This window comes from Rattus rattus, chromosome 7, assembly GCF_011064425.1.
Source record: "Rattus rattus isolate New Zealand chromosome 7, Rrattus_CSIRO_v1, whole genome shotgun sequence".
NCBI classification, from domain to species: Eukaryota; Metazoa; Chordata; class Mammalia; order Rodentia; family Muridae; genus Rattus; species Rattus rattus.
Genome location: NC_046160.1, coordinates 87,941,515 through 87,962,699, shown reverse-complemented (window position 1 = coordinate 87,962,699; position 21,185 = coordinate 87,941,515). Strand labels below are relative to the sequence as shown.

The window sequence follows — 21,185 nt, the reverse complement described above, 5'->3', positions numbered from 1 at the left end:
GGGGGGGCGGCTGGGCTGAACAATGTTGGGGAGTCTGGCTTTGGCTCACTTTCCAGTGCACCACTGCTGCAGTATCAAGCTGATCTCAGTCAGGGCAGTGCAACCCGTGACACCACCTACTTCCTACAGTAAGTGAAACCTCAATCAGAATGGGAGGGAACCAACCATGTGGTGTGTGTGTGTGTGTGTGTGTGTGTGTGTGTGTGTGTGTGTGTGCAAACTGATGCTTTATCAAAGGATTATGTAAGCAAGGACCCACCTTTTCTTGGAGTTTGAAATTGTACATTATATATATTAACATATATAATACGTGCTAGAAGCATGAATTTATTTACGAGCGGAAAACAAAGTGACAAAGTTCATATAGACAAGACTACCTACCACCAACTCAACTCTTCAGGTCATCCCATAGCCCAAAGGAAAACCTTACAAATCTAGCCGGCTTTGTGACCAAGCTAAAGGCCCTCATTCGAGTGCAATTGGCAAAGGGAGAGGTAGAATTGGGTGGACGGGTTCACATGAGCAATAGCTGGCCTATATTCCATGGGCAGGAGTCGGGTGGGTGGGGCATGTTAGCAAATGACTTGTGTGGCACTCCAGGGACATAGAACTCATCTGGAGGGGTAGCCCCAGGGTGTGGGGAAGACTTGGATGGAGAAGCCACTTTGCAGCATCCCTGAATAAGTAGTGCAGCCTCACACTTCGTGAACCAGACTGTCCACCTTCTTCGTGGATGTTCTCCTCACAGAGGCAGCCAGCCACTCAGAGCCCCATTTAAGTGAACATCCCTTACTGAAGTCAGTCCAGAGGTAAGTGGCCATTCTGAGGCTGCTGTCGGTGTGCTTTGCAAGAGTTTCCAAGGCGGCAGTGGTCATGAGAGGACAAGGGCAGTTAGAAGGAATTCTCTTCCACATACAGTATCTCATTCATATCCCAAATTCTAAAAAGCTGAGCCCTGCCCTAAACTGCAGGTGCGAGGCTAGAATATGCTACCTTCAGGTCTTCTCTTTGTCCTCCATCTTGGCTCTGGCTATAGGTTGGTGTGGGGGTGGGGGTGGGGGTGGGGGTGGGGGTGAGGGTGGGGGACAGATCTCGGCCTACAGAATCTGGCACTTTCTCCTTTGCTCTATCTGGAGAGAAACAGGATATTTAGATTAAAAACTAAGGATGCTTTGTTCAATGCTCTTCCTTCTTTTCCATCCAGAGTCTCACTTCTATTATAGGCCTGGCACCAACCTAGAATACAGGGTACCATTCACAGCCCCTTGGCTGCTACCAGCACCTCAGTCGGGGAGAAAGGAAAATCGAGACTGAGGAAAGGCAGCCAGGATGGAGTGAAGACAAGACCTAGCTTATGAAAGTCATGTGACAAGGTACAAGCTAAAATTAGGTTTATTGATCAGCAACATGTTTTAATTTGTAATTGCAGAGAAACTTCTAGAGATCTGAACTTTTATTGACCCTGTTCTAAAATGTCTGCTAAAGAGGGTGTCTTAGTTTGGGTTTTATTGCTGTGAATAGACACCATGACCAAGGCAACTCTTATAAAGGACAGCATTTAATAGGGGCTGGTTTACAGGTCCAGAGATTCAGTCCATTATCATTGTGGTGGGAAACATGGCAGTGTCCAGGCAGGCACGGTGCTAGAGAAGGAGCTGAGAGTCCTACATCTTGGAGAGCCTCAAAGCCCTCCTCCAGTCCACACTACTGCGAAATAAGATGAAGCCCTTTGGGGAAATCCTGAATTATTAGGGAGGGACTGTGTAATGGATTTAAGGCAGGGAGGGCTCTGCTAATCCTACCTTGGCAGAGACAGCCAGGGGATTCTCTCTGTACTTAAAATCTGCATACGCAGTCGTTTCAGGATCCCTCATGTCCAGTGTCCTAGAAGCTGAGCCCAAGCATCTGCTGCGCGTCACCTGTGGCTTTGGCTCTTTTGAGGCAGATTTGCCCTGACCTGTGTGGTAGGAAACCCAATGTCCAGGAGACCGGTTGAGCTTCAGTTTCAAAGCCAAGCCCTTTGTCTATCCGGTGTGCCTCTCTCTGGTCTCTGATTCAACTAACCACAAATGCAAGCCATCAGCATGGGATGATGAACACCTGAGAGAATCAAAGCAGCTCAGAAATCCCTTTGTCCCACGCCCTGTATCAGTTACAGGCACAGAGTTCAAGGAGCTGGTGCATGGCAATAATAAAATTCCTGTCATCACCTGCCCTGGTGCCTTTAACCCAGGCCTGTGCCAGCTTTCTGCCCTGGCTCTCCGGCAACAGGAGATAAACATGTCTCTCAGAGTGGGAGGCCCTTCTCAGAGTTCTCATTATAGGTTGCTCCTGGGAGCTGAACGGACACGCAGCTACATGAGGCAAAGCCTGCTGTGTAGTAGAGCTCCGCTAAGATGGGACAAGTGACAAAATGATTCGACGATTGCAAGGAGGCTGTGGAGGACACCTCTGGAGGTATCTGTCCAGGGCCACGCAGACAACTGCTGTGTCTCCAGCCCACGACTGACTGGGACAAGCCCTACATTTCCCAGAACATTCAAACTGAGACAAAGAGTTTTAATTCAGTCTCAGCTGTAAGAACCGAGCGAACGTGACTCCAGGAGCTGAGGCTGTCTGTGTGGCAGGAACACATTAAATCCTTTAGTGTAACAGAATGGTGCATGGATGGATGGGTGGATGGACAGACAGATGGATAGATAGACAGACGGGTCAATGCAAGGTTAAAAATGAAGCAGGAAATGGAGTAGAGCAGAAATGAGACCACGAGCGGGATTTGAAGACCTCACCAGGGCCCCTTGTGTCTTTTCACTTTTACATCCCTCTGGGAGGTCTGGTCAATTCCTTACCTCAGATACCACAATGCCTCTTACATTTGTGAATCTTTATTTTCAGTTCTTTTCTTGTATAGCCTCAAGTATGTTTTCTGTGATTTCCAGGAAATTTTTAAGTAAAATACATACAATTTTTTAAGGAACAAGGAGCTTCTTGATTTAAAATCTAAGATAAAATGCCTATAGCAACAGTGATCGTAGGATCCCATCATAAACAGCAGCAAAGGGCCTCAGAGCGCCAGGCCCTTTCAACAGAATCCTAACAAATGGGACTTATGAGGAGATGGTAAGGGAGACACCACCCAGTGCTAAGTCCTTGGTATCTCTGTGAAAATACCTGAGCTGTGGACCCAAAATTCTCAGTAGGCACAGGCAGCTTCTGCTGGACTTTATTCAAATTTCCTCTCTCTTTCTCTTTTCTCCTCCCTCTCTTCCTTTCCCTTACCTCAACTCACCTTGCAAAATGGCAGTGTCAAAATGACTACATTCAAAGATCACAGGGACTAACTCTGTTAAGTCAAGAGTTTTAACCAGTAGTTGGCCTACAGAAAGCGCTCAAAACATGATAGCAACTGTCACTATTTATCACTCCTTTTTCATAACTCTCCACTACAGCTTCAGCCAACATGGCCCTGTGACTAGAACTATACTATCCATTATATACAACACACACACACACACACACACACGCACACACACACACAAGTGGAGGGGCAAGGAGACAGTCAGACAGACAGACACCCGTGTGCGCGCACACACACACACATACATGGATGCACACACATAACACACATATACACAAGGGGAGACAGACACACACACAAACACACATGGGGGCAAGGGGAGACAGACAGACACACACATGGGGGCAAGGAGAGACAGACAGACAGACACACACACACATACATACATACACACACAAACAGCAGGGGTAAGGAGAGACACACAGACACATACACATAACACATGTATACAAAGGAGAGATAGACAGACAGACACACACATACATACATACACAAACAGCAGGGGTAAGGAGAGACACACATACACAGACACACACACATAACACATGTATACAAAGGAGAGATAGACAGACAGACAGACAGCCTTGCCTACATAGCTACTTTAAGGTCAACCCGAAGTCTAGCAGATCCATGGAGATGAAAGTCCCCCTATCCCCAAGCCTAGCTGTTGAAGTACAGACACTAATGCCACACAGCAATGACCTTGCCCAGGTAAGGACTTTCATTCTAGAATGCATTTTTAAGAGTCACAAAACTGTGCTGATAACCAAAACGATACGAACCAAGCACCCAGTTCCACTCAGCTTCCTAGGTTTCTAACACTGAATAAAGATTATGATTCTCAGCTTTATGGATTTTAAAACATTATTCTTGCAAAACTAATGGGCTGCCCGGCAGACTGGAATGTGCCAGTAAAGACTTTGTGTGGTAGACCCTTTCCCTCTGTAGCATTTACTCATTCTTATAAGCCACATTAAGAAAGATTTTTCTTTGTTTAAAACTAGACTACACAATCATTTTGATTTACAAATACGTTTCACTTGCAGATACGTTGTTTGGGGAATGGAATGTTTTGAGTAAGAAACAGTCACGGCACATTGGCCACTGCGAAGATGGAGGAAAAAAAATCAAAGAATAGCAATTACATTTATGGTTATGAATAATTTAGATAGTGATTCAGGGCACCGTTGAACTGGAAGGCCTATCTACACTCATCAAACTCTAAGAGCTGCAGGGGAGTGTTTCCATATGAATAACAAGCTCTATATTGAAAGCTGCAGAGTGCTATTAAGAGCTGTGAGCGAGAAGAAAGTCTCCGGGAATAGACAGCCCCACGCTGAATGTCTCCTAAGCCTTACTGTTTCATTATTTTTGCTGACCACATCATCTTCAGGGTTAATAGGGACAGAGTTCACATCAACAGGAAGCAGTTTCTGACGTCAAAGAGGTCATGGTGGAAAGCACCCTTGTGAGGAAATCTGATTGCACCATGCCCGAACTGGAAACCACTTGATTTTAACCACATTAAGAATGACTGCAAAGGCTTCACAGAAGAAACAGTGAGAGGGAGTCTAATGGTTTTGTTTTTTGTCATCCTGCATACCCAATAAGATGTTCATCCAATCACCTAGCAACCCTTGTGTCAAGCCTGGGGTCAAGGTATATCCTGTCCTGACAGAGACTCATCTTTGGTAAGGTTCTTCTGTCTCCACCGTAGCAGACAAAGGTTTAGGAGCTTGGCCCTTGAACCTGGAAGGATTCACAATTCCCCAAGGCAAGTGTGTTCTGGTGGCCAGAACATGTTATATAGCCTTGTCTTTTAATGAATCCTGACCCGTCTATGTAGCAGACAAGGGAAACAACTTGACAGGATCTATGACCACCTAGAAGACAAACTTGTGAGCAACTTTCTAGATTAAGTTAAATGGCATGGAAAGACTCACCCTAAATGTGAGTGGCACCATCCTGTGGACAGGGGTCCCCCAACTGTATAAAGATGGAAGAAGTCTTAGTGTTCACCTCCCTCCTGATTATGGATGTGACCTGACCAGCTGCTTCCAGTGCCTGCTGTCATGGCTCCCCTGTCATGATGGATGATACCTTCAAGCCGTGAGCCAAAACAAACCCTTAAGTTGACTTCATCACATAGTTTGTCACAGCAAGTATGGGAGATAATTAAGTGGGAGAGATAATAATGTCCCTCGTGTGACGAAGTGGTAGGAACACATTAGAAGGGCTGGTCTCAAAGAGGACATGGTTAATTTTGTAGTAAAACTCCAGATGGTTATCGGAGCAGAGAGACTGGCCCAGCAAAAGCTGCAAAATGGAGAAAGAGATGCCCACCACTTTCTGCCAGATCCAAGAAAGGCCCCCAAGCCCTCTGGTGACCTGAGTTCCTAGCAGTTGAGTCTCCTCTTGTGACTTCTAGGTCTTCTGTCTGCCACCCATCTTTGCCCTCCTGTGGACTTTCCTTCGTAGCCCTCCTCTTCTCTGTCTGCACAAACAGGCCATGAAGAATTTTATATTTCAGCTTCTACTAGATCAAGTGGCCATGGAGACCCACTCTCCCACCTGACCTGTTTTCTGGATTCCCCCCAATGCAGGTCTTTATAGTCCACTCCCTTCAAGCTTCCCAATGGCTGGAACTACGGCCATCCACCAAAGGTGATGTCCTCCCAATCCACTCCTGGGATCACTGCCCTGGGCCAGGAGGTCAAAGGCCACAGGCTCAGCCTCCTCACCTACCCATTTGCTTCCTTCCTCTCCAGACAGCAACCTGAAGGTTGCTAGAGTGTATGTCTTGGGCTGCTCTCCAGTTGGAGAGCTTGTACTGACTCCTTGAATGCCTGCGATTATGGCCAAAGGTGTGAGACCCCTGTGCTTCCTCTCCTCTCCCTGCTGCATCGGGCCCTCTAGGTTTGCAGTGTCCTGGTGATTTGTTTGTCGATTCTGCCGTCTAATGTCTTAGACCATGACCTACCCCATAAACAAAGGCCTTCGTCTAGCCCCTCAGGTCAGGGTGGAGACAGCCCCTCCTCTGGGAAGACTGTCCAAGTCCCTTCAAGATCCTTTCCTGCCTTCCTCTATCACACAGTGATTCCTTTAACTTCAGGTAGTTATTTCCTTTGTGCACAGATTTTTGGTTCCCAGTCACTAATGAGCCCTCACACACTAACTTGAAAATACAGAGCAAGCTCAAAAATATCATTCTGCCTTGAAGCCGCACGCAGGTCTGCGTCTGGGCTGCTAAGGTCTGCCCTCACATTCAGAGACCATTTGGTTTTGAAGATACGGTTTACAATATCAGTATTTATTAAGACAAGGTCTTATTGTGTAGACCTAGCTGGCCTTGAACTGACAGCACAAAGATTCACCTGTCTTTGCCTAAAGCCCATATGCCCAGCCTCCGTGTACGGCTGTTTCCCATATAAGGAAAACAGAAAGAAAACTACAAGTTTTCTCAAAGCACACTCAAGTTATCATTAGCAGGTATTTCCAAACCAGTTGGGAAATGTTTCCAAAGGTTTGATTATCCATTTGTGAAATCTAGTCTTGTATACCCTGTTCAGGAAGGTCAGAATTCTGACTTACAGTAGGTCTCCCAGTGGCTTCCCAGCAGTGGAGACAGTGGCTTTCATAAAAAGCACTGGTTCGATGTCTTGTTGATAAAGTGAAAGTATGATTATTAAACATCAAAGCAAGAGAAGCTATGCACTTCTCCCACTCTGTGTTTGACACAAGCCACTTAAAACGCATTTAGTGAACTCATACTTGGCTCCCTGGTGCCCTCTGCCTTGTTGTGTTGCAGAATTCTAGGCTAAGGAGAGCCAGCAGGGAACTAGCCAGGTCCTCACCCACAGTGAACAAACCCTACACCCTCACTGTCACCCAGTTCAGAGGCCCTGTCCCAGTAAGTGCCACAGAGCAGATACCAACAGTACTAAGAGCCTCTCCATAAACCCAGACAAATGTGATCATACACATATTTTTTATATTTTATAAACTATATCCTATCTATTTTCACGTATTCACATGTGTGTGGGCAGATGTACGCCATGGAGCACGTGTGGAGGTCCGAGAGACATTTGTAGGAGTCAGTTCTCTCCTTTACCACGTGGGTTCCAGGACTCAGGTAGCTGGGCTTGGTGGTCAGCACCTTTACCCACTGAGCCATCTTTCTTGCTCATGTAGATTCTTTTGCCTGACACACTTCGCTTTCTCTGTAAGAAACAGTCCTCGAGCCCTTGAGACTAGACACTGAGGACAGATCACTGGACAGTCATGCAGAGTCACAGTTTTCAGCCAAGGAATATTCCTCAGGGAATACATGGTAATAATTCAAGGGCACAACTGATAATTAATGGGTCGATACCTAGGATGCTGCTGGATGACCTACAGTGCACAGGACAGCCCTCCAGGAGAGGCTTATCTCACCACGTGTTAAACGAGGGCCCACAACATGGCACTGTACGAGCATTTTATTGATGGCTCACTGCAACCACAACAGTTCGTCGGCCCTGAGATGGGTCATGTGATAGGGATGATGTTCTGAGCAGTGTGGAAAGGAACTTTCTCTGCACATCTGTCCTAAAGCCCAAATAAAGAAGAATCAGTCAGTGAGTGGCAGGCCTACACTCTATAGGCTTCCAGAAGAGAAATTTAATGGGGCTGCAGGCCAACTCTGCCTTACAGTCTGCCTGTGTTTCCTGACTGTGTTTAACCTGCTCCATGCTGCTTTTACCATTAGTAGACGGATGTTGGTATAGAAGTTGTGGACGGTGTCTCATCCCTACCCCATGTCTCCTCAGAGAACACCAAAGGGAGCATGGTTCTTTGCTCCCCAGGGAGGGAGGGAGTAGACAGAGCAGCAAAACGCCAGAGTAGCTTCTCAGGGAGAAGCTGCAAAGAAAGGGAAACACGTGGATGGATGGAAGGGAAGGCAGCCAATTGGCACTCCTGTTTTGATGGGGAATTATATTCTACATCATTTTAACATCTAAAATGTCATGAACCTTGAGGCTGAAATGAAGAGACTCTGGGAAGGGTTCCAACACTCTCTTCCCAAGTCCTGAGAGACCCACGATGACAGAGTAGAGCTGGGTAGGGATGAGCTCACAATATAGTGGGCTCTTATGCTGACTGAACATACTGCAGGCAGGAAGCCTCCCACAGAGCAGAGGCAGGAACACCCTGGGTGGCTCTACAGGGAAGAAAGTGCATACCAATCTCTCCAGAACAGAGGAATATTGCAGTGGGACAGGACCAGGGCGGTGCTGATTGACAGCAGAAGGCAGGAAAGGGAGGCTCACGGAAGACCGGTACAGTGGGTCTTGAAGGCTCATGAGGTTACTCAGGAAGTGGGCAGGGAGGTAGACAAATGTCCCTATGGCCCAGAGCAGATGTCAGAGCAAGAGGAACGCACAAACATCGAGGTGAGCAGGGAGGCAAACCAGGGCTGCTTGTCTTCCCATTCTGCCTCCTGACATAGGCCTGTCAATTACTGAATCAATACAACACCAATCACCAGCTAGAGGTGATGTGGGGTTTGGATCAACCCTTCCGAATAATCTTCAGCAGATCCCAAATCCACTCCACCCTACATAAAAATAAGAGTGTATTGGACATGTATATATAGCTTCAAGACCAGCCTCCCATACGCCTTTCCAAGCATGTGGCTGTACTGAGCCTGACGGAAGTGGAAATCCAAGAAGAGCCTCCCAGGGATGGCTGGTCACCTGCTGAGTCTACCCACAGAGGACAGCCTCAGACCTAGAGCTTCCTAGAGCAGCTACACAAGGCGGAGCCAGCTCTTCTTTGTCCCCTGCTGTGTTCTCAAGGTGGGCTTCTTGTCACAGACAGCCCATATACATGGTCACCTATCACTACCTAGAGGTGACGTGGGGTTGGATCAACCCTTCCTAATGAATAAACTCCTTCCTGCCTTCTGCTGCAAGCTAAACCTTGCAACAAAGGCTGTTTCTACTTATGGCAGGCACTGGCTATTTCTGGGGCCCTAGAGAAACAATTATAACCCAGTTCTAACCAGTGACGAAGTATTTACAAGAAACTCAAGTATTTCAAAACTGGAACACACTACAGCCCACAGTTGCTGCCCAAGAAAGTCTGGTTTTTACAACCGCATAACTGTCTACAGGGTGGGGTCAACTCACTCCACCTACAGACCTGTAGCTTCAGATCGAGCCTGGATAACCAAGTCAGTCAAGGTGGGTGCTTACCCAACCTCCCAGGGACTCCCTGCAGGCACTGCAGAAAGCTACAGTGTTAGTTGGTCGGGGGCTTACAACTGCAGTTGGTGTTGAACTTCTGCAGAAAGCCTGACGCGTGAGTGGGAGCTTCTGCAGGATCCAGACTTCAAGGACAGCTATCGTTCCCCCTGTGGTCTAAGAGGCACACTTAGTACACCAGCTCAACCTCCCCCTATCACTTCACAAGGGCCAGTCTTCCTTTAGAGGAAGGACTCTCCCTTCTCAGCTAAAACATCCGGCAGCCTTGGTACTTGGATTTCTGAGAACAGAGGATTGGCAACTTGACCCACTGCAGTGAGCGAAAACCGTCACTATGCAATCACCCGCTCCAACACTTCCAGTCACTGTGAGTACATGTGGCTGAGGCTAACCCTGGTGAAGACTGGGGACAGACATCAAAGGAAATGACACCCGGCACCACAAAACATATGTCCAGCTATGAAAGTGCAGGGGTGCTTGCCCTCCAGGTTGTCAGTCATGGTGACAGCTGAAAACAAGCCAGTTATAGTTAACCAACCCTGAGGACAATGGTTTTAAACTCTAGACATGCCAAGTATCTATGGGCCTATCCAGACACAGGGGCAGAGGAACAGTTTGACCTTCTGACCTTCTGACCCCACCCCGCGCCCCATTCATACTCAAGACCCTGTGGCCCGGTAGCCCCAAGAGAACAGAAACCCAAATCCTGTGCCTGGAGATGGTCCTCTGTACACCATGCCCAGGGGCTGTCAGTTGAAGAAGTAAGCACACCACGTGGTCCAGACACCCTAAGCTCATCTGTGGACCTATCTCCATAGCTACCGACCTGAAAGGAAGATGGGATGTGCTCAGAGGCTGGAAGCAAGCAGAGACGGGAAGCACCAACACCATGTTCTAGTTTGCTTTCTATTTCCATCGGAGCCGAAGGCAAACTTGAACAAATGACCCATACGTGGACCACATGGCATGAGAAGTAGTCATTGCTCAAGGAAAGGAGGAAACCTAGTTCCAGAGAGATCAGAGGAAACACCCTTAGGTGTTTCAGAAAGGGCCAGAAAACACATATGGCGCAAAGGAACAATTCTTTCTCACAACCCCTTTCTTCTCGGATGTACATGCTGCACAGAGGGGAGACTTCTAGCTACAGTGCAACAGACATGGCACAGAACTGCACAGCCCAGTCAAGAAGCCACACACTGCCTCTCGCTGTACGATCCAGGTTGGATTGTTGAACCTCTCTGGACCTCAGCTGTCCAACCTGTTACAAGGAGGATGCAAATGTCCCTTTCTGGGATTGTTCGGAGAACTGCAAGACATTTTGCCCAACAGGTATTTACTGAATGACAGGACGCACCTTCTGAGGCAGCAATAATGAGGAGAAGCACCCAGAATGCACCTCAGAGAACTTCCAGCTTCTACACTTGCCCATCCTGCAGAACCGGCCCACTTAGACTCCAAGAATCAACCAGGTGCACTGATGCTGTCAGAGGCCTCTTCAGATCATCATCTCCTCTGTCTCCTCTTCTCTCCTAACCTGCAGCCGTGGGGTCTCTTCTCCTTGACCAGGATGGCACAGCCATCAGAGCACGGGAAGCAAGTGTCATGATGGGAGCTGGGCGTGCCTCCTTCCCAATCCAGCAGATGGTAGCACCTCAGGATACACCCAGGACTAGCCATGCTGCCTGAAGCTCAGTATTCCGTGGAGTGTGGGCTGTGGCTTACTGCCTCTGCCCTGTGTGTGCAGCCCCCTCCCCACTCGGGACTCCTCCTAGAGGCTCCTCGCCCACTAGGGAGAAAGGAGGTACTTTTATTGACTGGAGATGCCTAACTAGGCAAAATGGGGAATAAGGAATGTCTCAAAGGCACTGGATGCTAGGAAAGTGAGAGCCTGAACTTTAACTCAAGGTTCCATTGTCATCACCTGCTCAAAAGAGGGTGGAATAATAACCCCCTTCTCACATTCACACGCTCTGCTTTATTAATTACTAATGCGACAATAACGGAAAGAAAAATACATAGGAAGCAGTGCTCTCTTGCCCTTGTGTTACCAAGTGACTTCCCTGACGTCCTTGAGACCCCTTGTGCCTGTGCACAGACACTCAACAATCTCTCCTTCCACAGCTGGGGCTTGGCTACACTGCTACCCCTCGGCGGGTGAGGAACAGCAGATCCCTCTGGCCAGCCTTGAGCTCCATCTTCAGGGATAACCCAGGAAGTCTAGCAGCCCAGGCTCTGAGGAAAACCTATAGCAAGGGGCCAGTCCTGTCCTTCCCGTGGTCTACAGCCACCAGAGAAGCAGATGTAAACAGAGCTAAATCCCTAAGGAGTAAGGAGGGACCTCGGTGCACCCCTCTTCCAGGTTTTGGGCCCAGGACGTCCTGTGTTTTCCAAGCAGTAGCCCTGCTCAGATAAACTGGGTCTCTGAACAAAGACTGGAGCATCTGACCAATATTGACTCTGCCACTGCCCGTTCCTGGGAGGCTGCTTTCTGTCTTTGTTCCTTTCTCCCTCACCCAGCCTCTCCTCTGGCTGGCCTCTTACCCCACCTACCTGCCTCTCTGAAGCTCAGATCTCACAGGAAGCCCCTCCTACTCAAGCACTAAGCCCGTGGAAGGAAGGCAGTGGGGTCTCCACTCCTGGCCATAAATGCCAAAAGGCTGACAGCCCCTAATGAAGATGAAAGGACCCGGAAGCGAAGTTAGCTTCAAAGTACTGAGGAGTGGAGCACGTACTAGGTCTGTGACAGGGGTTCCTAGTAACCAAGTGTTCCCTGGCTAAATAATGCCTTACTCTCACTACCTCTGTTGTTTAAAACAGAAAACTGTGTACCACCCCAGCAACTCCGCCACTCAGCTACTGTCCTGATGAGGTTTTCATCACTACTTCCTGCTGCTGCATTTGTGGGGACTGGAGAGCCAGTTCCCTGTCTTGGTCTAAACTGTCCATCTTTTTAAGTTTCTGTATTCTTTCCTGAAACCTTCTAGTTTTACAGTTTCATAAAAGTGCTGGGCTTAAGGGAGTGTCTTAATATTTCCATGTTTGCCCAAGCCACGGACAAAGCGAAGATGATACCTGAGTCTGTCCTATGTAGTGACAACATGCCATTAATCATATACGCCAGGCGCTCATGACAATGTCTGATATACAATACACACACACACACACACACACACACACACACACACACACACACGTTTAATGACCCAGTGGGTCCGGAACTCATGGACTCAAGTGACTCTACCTCTCATGGCCTGCCTGGGACTATAGATGTGTGTTATCATACCTGGAAGAAAACCCTCATCAATTAGTACATTGTTTAAGTGTTTTCCCCTTGCCGAAAGCTCAGGTTGTTTCAACTTAACTCGGATGATAAGAAAGTAAATAACTCCAAAAAACTAAAACAGAAAAAAAGATCTAAATAGATATTTCTCAGAACGAGAAGTATAAATGGTCAACAGATACATTTAAGAGAAATGATCGCCACTAACCATCACAGAAATGCAAACTGAAGCTACCCTGAGGTAAAGGCTCTTCCCTGCTGGAACTGCTCTTTAAAAGGATGAAAGGAATTGAGCTCTGGCAACACGGGGGAGGAAAGGAGGCCCGTGTGCACTGACACTGGGGCTGCGAGTCCGTCAACCACTGCCCAAGTCCGTATGGAGACGCCTCAAGAATTAAGGTGGAATATGCATAAGGTCCAACCAACCATTCTAGGAACTCAGTCTATACCCAAGAAGCCTGAAGTCAGCAAACTGAAGAGAGAACTGAAGCGAGATCGGCACGCCCCGCTCACTGCAGCACTATTCACAGTATGGATGAATGGACAGAGCTATGTCTGGGCAGATGCAGAAAATGTGGGGTAGATAAACAATGAACCATCACTCAACCTTACAGTGCAAGGAAACCCTGTCATTTGTGGCCACAAGGATGGATCTGGAGAAGATGAAGTGAAATAAACCAGGCACAGAAAAATCAAATCTAAGAAAACTCCCCTGAGCAGAGAGAGCAAGGATGGATGCCAGGGGCTGAGGGTGGGAGTGAGGAGCTGTCAATCAAAAACTATTAGCAATGGACTAATAATATATATAAACCATCTTCAAAATCTACCCATTTAAAAAACATTTATTTGTGTGTGCATGCATGCGTGTGTGCATGTGTCTTTACATGTGGACGGATGTATGCCACAGTAGACACGTGGCAATCAGAGGGCAATTTTAGGGAATCAGTTCTTTCCTTCCACTCTGTAGGTCCCAGGGGTCAAATTCAGTTCTTCAGGCTCCAAGGCAGTGCCTTTACCCTCCACACCACACCATCCCCCAATCAAGCATCCTTACATACAGCATGGATCTTATGATTACATTGTTTCTGTTGGCCACTCAATGAAAATAAAGCCAGCAGACCTAACGGCTTTCACAGGTGTCAATGAAGACCATTATTCGCAAAGAGTTGGAATTCCTGACGCCATCAGAAGGTCTGAGATTGCTCACTTATTTCTACCCTTGGGAACAGTAATATTTAAGGAAAGATGAGCCGAAGAGTTTATAGATTCCTAAGCCTACGCAGAGAACTTGATAAAGTATCTAGTTTTTGAAATTTGCATACTGCTTTCTCTTTGGTAGGAGCAGAAGGAGCTCCTGAAGTCCCACTTTACGGTTTCTGTGAGGGGAGCTCCGGGACGGTTGCCCTTGGTGTGGGGAAGTGGGTTCATCACGGAGCAGCCTTAGTTTTTAAAAAGAATTTTTATTCCTTGAAAATTCTATAGATGTGTGCAGTGAATTTTAATCATATCTGTTTCCCTTTCCCTCTAACCAGGCCCCTTAAAATATCTTCCTTCCAGCTTCAATCCCCCCTCTTTTCAAATAACCCATTAAGTCCAGCAGTGTGCCCATAGGTGCATGGCTGTCACGTCATCCTCCGGGGCCTGGGGAGCCCGCCAGTCAGCCTTGCTGTGGACCTGTGAGTACTCTCTTTACCCTCCCACTGGATCCTCACGGAGGTCTCACTTCCATCCTGCGACCAGGACTTGGAGGCAGAAAAGGCTTTTACTACAGACTCAGCATTTAGACCGAGGGACACTGAGGAGAACTTGGATGGACAGTCCTGAGGGCGATGTTTTTCCATCTCTCCAGGCAGATGCTTCAGTAGCTGATGTGAGACTGCACATGACCCCGGGGGTCAGAGTCAGCCTGGCCTATACCTGAACCCTGTCTCCAACACTAGCAGACCAAGAGGCGCTCAGTGAGCTCCTCCCATCTCTGGGCTTCAGCAATAGGGATTCCACAGGGTCAGACATGATGGAGGAATAAGGACTCTCTCTATGAATGGTAGTTGGCAGGCCATTCGGGGAAAACTGTGGTGCCCTGACTGGATGGGCTCCTCAGAGGAAAGAAGGCCATGGTGTGCACCCAACTTTCACTTGAGGGGTCGTGGCTTGCAGAGTCAAGTAGCTAGAGTGATCCAAGAGCCCATTCCTCATAGTGACCAGCATCTCCAGTCCTTTATAGCTGGCTGTACAGTGAACACAGAGGGTATTTCCAGATGGAAATATAGCACTCGAGTCCCATAATCCCCAGAGGGGGAAATGAAGACCCTGTCTCCACCTGGCTACGTGAAGAACTCATTTGCTTCTTGGTCCCCATTGCTCCTTTCATCCTCTAACACGGAGGTCAGGAACATTCCCCCTCGGTCTTTGTTTGTTCCAGAGGGACACTGCTCTGGTGGTGAGAAATCAAGACTACTTTGCAGTCACGACTGCCACCCTGTGGCCAAACATCAGACCTTCAAGAGGAGGGAAAAGAAAAAGGAGAAGTCCAGATGCTAATGAAGACTGAAGACTTCAGCAGCTGGGTCCCAGGAATCCCTCTGCCCACGGAAACTTTATTACTACATGGGTCACAGCACAGATTAGATACGACAGTACACACAAGGCTGTCAGAACGGAGCCAAGAAGGCAGACCAGAAAATGCTAGCCGCCTTTAACGGCCACAGAGGTAGGCACCATTGGACTCTGTCCACGTTTTAAATGCTTGTTTCCTGAGCAACACTACCTCCAATAATATGTCATGTAGAAATTATCTATAAACATGCAGAGATAAAAGTACAAGGGAACTTGTAGCAAGATGGATTGAAATAAAAGACCAGATAAGTAGTAGATAGATAGATAGATAGATAGATAGAGTCTAAATATAGATAGATTAGATAGAGTCTACATATAGAGAGCCTTGGCTTCCTGGTTGGCCTTGAAACCAGAGGTTTGACTCCTGCATCTGGATCCCAAGAACTGGGATCAATAGCATAATCCCCCATGCCTGGCACAGTGTGTTCTTAACACAGAATACTATACAGCTACTAAATCTCCAAGATTTACTCTAACTGTGCTTTTAAAAATGAGTGCAATCACAGTCAAAGTCATAGCCTTGTTTGTAGTTTTACTTTTCTAATTATTTTATGTGTGTGGGGGTGTTCCGCTTCCATTTACATCTGTGCACTCCGTGCATGCCTAATACCTGACAGAGCTCCGAAGAGGGCAGCAGTACCCCTGCAAGTGGAGTGACAGACCATGTTATGCACCATGTGGCTACTGAGACTCGATCCTGAGCCCTCTGGGAGAGCAACCAGTGCTCTCAACTGCTCCATATTCTCTGCAGAACTTTCCAGAATTTTTTTTTTTTTTGGTTCTTCTTTTCGGAGCTGGGGACCGAACCCAGGGCCTTGTGCTTCTTAGGCAAGCGCTCTACCACTGAGCTAAATCCCCAACCCCATTTCCCAGAATTTTATGCACCAAAAGCTCCTTGAAAGGCTTCCCCTGACAGTCAGAACAAAGACACGTGGAGGACACCTAGGCTATCTATTAAAGAAGCTGGCTTTCTAGGATTAAACCTGGCCTGTCATTTCGCTACATCAGTTTCTTCCCAGGTCTCCTGCTGGTCTTTGAAGTCACAGTCCTGCGCTGTCACAGTCAAGCTGGCCTCAGCTCTAGAGTCGCACATCTACTGAGCTTTGTTCACAATGGATGTCCACCTCAGCCCAGCTCTGTGGGAGCTGTTACCCACTGTGGGGAGCATCCTCTTTGCCAGCAGTTTCCAAGTCTCACTTATGGCCTCAGCTTAGCTGTTAATCTCCATCACCCATAAGGTGGGATGCCCCTGTGTGTTCCCCCAGCACCTCAGGTTCCCCGATGGCAGCACAGCTGAAGGGCACGACCAGGATTCAGTATCCCAGACAGCAGTGAAATCTACCCCATCTGTTGGAACCCAGGTGCTTTCTTAGAGGTCACCTTCCCTCTTTGCTGATTAGAGAAGCCTAGTGGTGGACCCAATTCTGGAAAGGCAGCAGAGTGACCTGACCAGAGAATGGACCAGAGTTAGTGTAAGACAGTTGTGACTCACTGATTCATCTTGGTGAGGTAGCTCCTCTCCCAGCTCCTGCTGCTAATAAAAGATGACTTAATAGACCAAGGAAGGAGAGTGGCCCATGCTACCTCATGGCCTCTGCTTTGGATGCTGTCCTATGAAAGTGTGATGTCCAAAGGTTCACCCAGTACTGTGAGCCACCAAGCATATGACATGCCTAATGGCCCTGGGCAAGGGACCCAATCCCAGTGGTCACCACCAGACTTTATGCTGTGTGGATTAACATGAACTACTGTCCAAATGAACCAAGTGCACCATGATTTAACCATCATTAGCTCAGCATTCTACTGACTGCAACAAAAAGCACCTGATATTGCTACTCTTAACACCATAGGCCATCAAATCCCAAGACTAGTGAAAGTGCCAGGAACAAGGTCTTGGGATGAATCAAACCTTCTGGGTCCTTCTAGATCCAATTTTCCACTCTTTCATTGAGGTTCAAGCCTGTCCAGAACTTAAGACAAGAACCACAGCCAAACTCATCAAGATAACTCATGACATTTGCTCTACCCTCAGACTTCTGTAACCTCTCTACTGTAGGAAACTTGTGTATGAAGACCTTTTCAATACCAGGGAACCAACCGCTGAGGTGAGCCTTCAATGGGACAGCATGAAGGAAGGGGTTAATGTACTTGTTTCTATCACCCATGCCCAGGTCGTCAGAAATGGCTGGTGCCTTGAGGGACTACTCCAGACAACTCCCTGACATCTTCAACACCTCGCTATTAGCTTATCACTGTGAGACAGGAGGCTGTGAGGCAGGGAGCGCCATCACAGTCACCGGGGCCCAGGGGGAGGACCTGTCATACTCATAGTGGGGAGTATCAGCCACACTCACAGGAGTCTGAAAGCAGCAGAAGAGCTGGGTGAGGAAGGGGTGGTTGCGGGCCAAGGACAGGATCCTCTTCTCAGTCATGGTGCATTCCACATCATCATCCTGCAGGATGACGTCCTTCTTCAGCACCTTCACGGCGTACAGCTCTGCTGTCTCCTTTATTCTAGCGAGCATCACCTAGGGCAAAGCAGGAGGGAGCGTGAGGGACACTGGAGGGTTGAGGGTGTGGGTACACGTGAGAAGGCCCCACATACATGCATACATACATACATACATACATACATACATACATACATGTACACAGACAGCACACATACACAACATGCTTGTTACTTCGATCCAGCCAGCCAAAGCCCAGACTCACCTTCCCGAAGCTCCCCTTCCCCAACACCCGGATGAACTCAAAGTTGTCGATGCCGAATCTGCTGGAAGAATTAACGCCGATCCCATTTCCTTCTTTGGAGCCCTCCTTCCCCTGCCGTCTCAGCGTAGACCTGGAAATGAGTTTCTGCAAGAGGGGGGGGGGATGTAGAAATTATGCTGTGAGCTCAAGGTGGGTATGGATGGGGGAGACCTCCCTAGTGGCGAGCAGCCTCAGCCTCCGCCCAGCATGTGGAGAGGCCCCTGGGAAGGGGTTCGGTTTCTTCAGCTGAAGACTACCCTGCCATCCACTTCTGCTCTATAGGCACTGCTGTGTGGAGAAAATGTCTAAGCTTGTGTATAAATGAAGATGCCAGTGCCTTAGGCTGGTCACGGTGATCGCTGCTGCAATGGCTTCACCACAGAGCAGTCAATTCTAGGAGAGTCACCTAGTGGCCACTTCATGCAAAGGGTGGTTTTCATACTTGCTCAGAGTCTCAGCAGCAGGACAAGAATATGTTTTTTTTTAATACAAAACTTAAATTATGTAAGTACAATTCAGTGTAAAATCAGAAGGACAATAATTGTGACGAGTAAATGTTAAGTACCTAAAATCCCAGCAGCCTTCTCTCAGTATATATTTTAAAAACAATGTACAAAGGTAGACATTTTCATACTAAATTTTAAAATATGACTAAATTAGTGACTTATTGTACACAGTATTATTTTTAAATGATCACACTGGCTTTTTACATCTTTAAATTTATTAGTTTTGAGAACGCAAGACTACTTCTAAAGCTATTTGTTTTTAATATTGTGTGTGTGTGTGTGTGTGTGTGTAGGCATCTGCAGATGTATGCCAGAGTTATAGAGGCCAGAAGAGGGTTTGAGATACCCCGGAGTTGAAGGTAGGTGGCTGTGAACCGTCTGACATAGATGCTAAAAACTGTACTCTGGAGAGCAGAACTCTCTCTTAACTGCTGAGCCACCTTTCCAGCCTCCAGGAGGCTGTTTTTGTGTTTGCCCTTTGAGGTGCCGTGAATGGACCCCACAGCTCCATACATGCTAGACAAGCACATTCCACTAAGCTACTCCCCAACTCTAAGAATATGAATTCTGAACTAGTTAAAAAGGACGGGTCTCGACTCTAGGCCCTAGAGAGACTTACAAGCAATGCTGAAAATTAGCCAACTATGCCACAGCCTGAACCTTCCAGGCTCATATATTTAACCCCATAAAACAGACATAACAAAACAATAAAATGGCTTATATTTAAGATACAGCAGTTTTATGAATCTTCCTTCAAATCTATTGCATACGTTTCAAAGATAGAATAGTGGTCCCAGCTTAAATTTACTTCCTTAACCAGCACTCTTGGTTAGAGATAAAAACTCAAAGCCAGAGTCCCCTAATCTTTTTTTAACCTATTTTCCTCTCTGGTTACTTATAATTCTCTCTTTTTAAAGATGAGTTGTCGATGGGTAGATCCGTCTTCCCCGCTATTCAATACCATAGCACTAAAGACACTTGGTTTTAAAGAGAAGGAGGCACTGTCCATTCTGGGACTGTCACACAGCCTGCCTCCAGATCTCACAGCCCTCCAGACATGGCTACTTGCCAGCCTCCAAGGACATGGACCAGAAAGACAACACTCAGATTTAAGAAGCAGCCAAGGCTCTGATGGACAGCATCAGTTGGACATCACTTAGGGAGGTTGCAGGACAAAACACAGCCAGGGCAACCAAACCACTCCACCCACTCCCGAGTGTCCTGAGGAAGGAGCTGGCTGCTGCAGAATGCAGAAGATGAACTCGCAACCCTGGACACAGGCTGCAGCCGGGGGAGTGGAGAACCTGGCACTGGCACCTTCAATCCCGCCGGAGATAAGGAAGCTGAGGCCTGTGGCTACTGACCAGCTGTCCACATTGGCCACCAGCCAGGCGCGCTACCCCAGGCATCTGGATTCTGAGTTTCTTACCAGACCAGATTGGTGGGAAGCTAGTTTCAAAAGGGGGGAGGGGACAGTCCTTTCTCTTCCTTCATGATACACATGCATGCTCACTGTTTCTTGCCAGAGCTGTATAGACTCTAGTTTGCGAGACAAAATGCTTCTTGTAAGCACCATAGACTTGTTCAGTGTATTTGCTGGGATTGTGTCCCCCTGGACTCTCGTTCAAGCCCACCACACCCGAATGACTTTCAACCTATGATACGCAAGCGGAGGCAAAGGGCTCACCGAGGTTGGAGAAATATTTCCGGGTTGGAGACCCATCCCTGCCAGGGTCTTGGCAAGCTCCACGGCGTTCACCCCGCAGTTTGGGGCCACGTTCGCCTGACACCGAATATGTACGTTCATCTTACATACTGGAGGGAAGAAAACAGAAGCCAGAGTCACCAAAGAGCCAGGCACTAGGTACCTGTAGAGAACATCGGTAGCCTAAGGACTGTGACGGAAAGACGGTGGGGGCTGGCAACGTGACCTCCTGAGATCAAACTCGCGCTTAGAACAAGCCCTGACACTTTTGTCTACTTCTGATGTGTGCAGAGGCAGAAATCCTCAAACAGGAAAGAATAGCGGGCTTCAAGTAACAGATTTCTGCTCTCCCCACCGAGGCTTGATGGGATAGACTCATCTGGATCACGTGTAACAGTCCCTGCTGCTCTGGCGGCAAGATACGAAACAGAGATGAGGATGCTCCTCTCAGAGACAATCACAGGCGATTAGAATCCTGCTAACTGACTTCACTCCCTCTCGCCAGTGAATTAAGGCAGCAGTCTCCAGGCTGCAGCTTGGCCACTGTTCAAACAAGGTGGGAAGGGGTTTCTGAAGGGTCTGTGCAGCTTCTTTCTGGGTTCTGCGGTGGCTGGGTGATACTCATAGCCCACAGAGCATATCTAGTAGGGCTGTGGTTCTAACTGTTTTACAGGGAAGGAAATAAACGAGAGCAAACTTTAAAGTGTTTGAAGGTCAGGGT

The 21,185-nt window shown here is 47.8% G+C and overlaps 1 protein-coding gene across 1 annotated transcript in view; it reads right to left on the bottom strand.

Annotated features, from left to right (window-relative positions):
• Prkch (protein kinase C eta) overlaps positions 1–21,185 on the bottom strand; it is a 198,938-nt gene that overhangs the window by 64,478 nt on the left and 113,275 nt on the right. The window contains exons 7-9 of the mRNA XM_032907939.1: positions 20,447–20,574; positions 18,215–18,358; positions 17,854–18,027 (exon numbers count right to left, since the gene is read on the bottom strand). Coding sequence (XP_032763830.1) covers positions 17,854–18,027; positions 18,215–18,358; positions 20,447–20,574 — 446 coding nt within the window. The remainder of the gene's footprint in view (positions 1–17,853; positions 18,028–18,214; positions 18,359–20,446; positions 20,575–21,185) is intronic.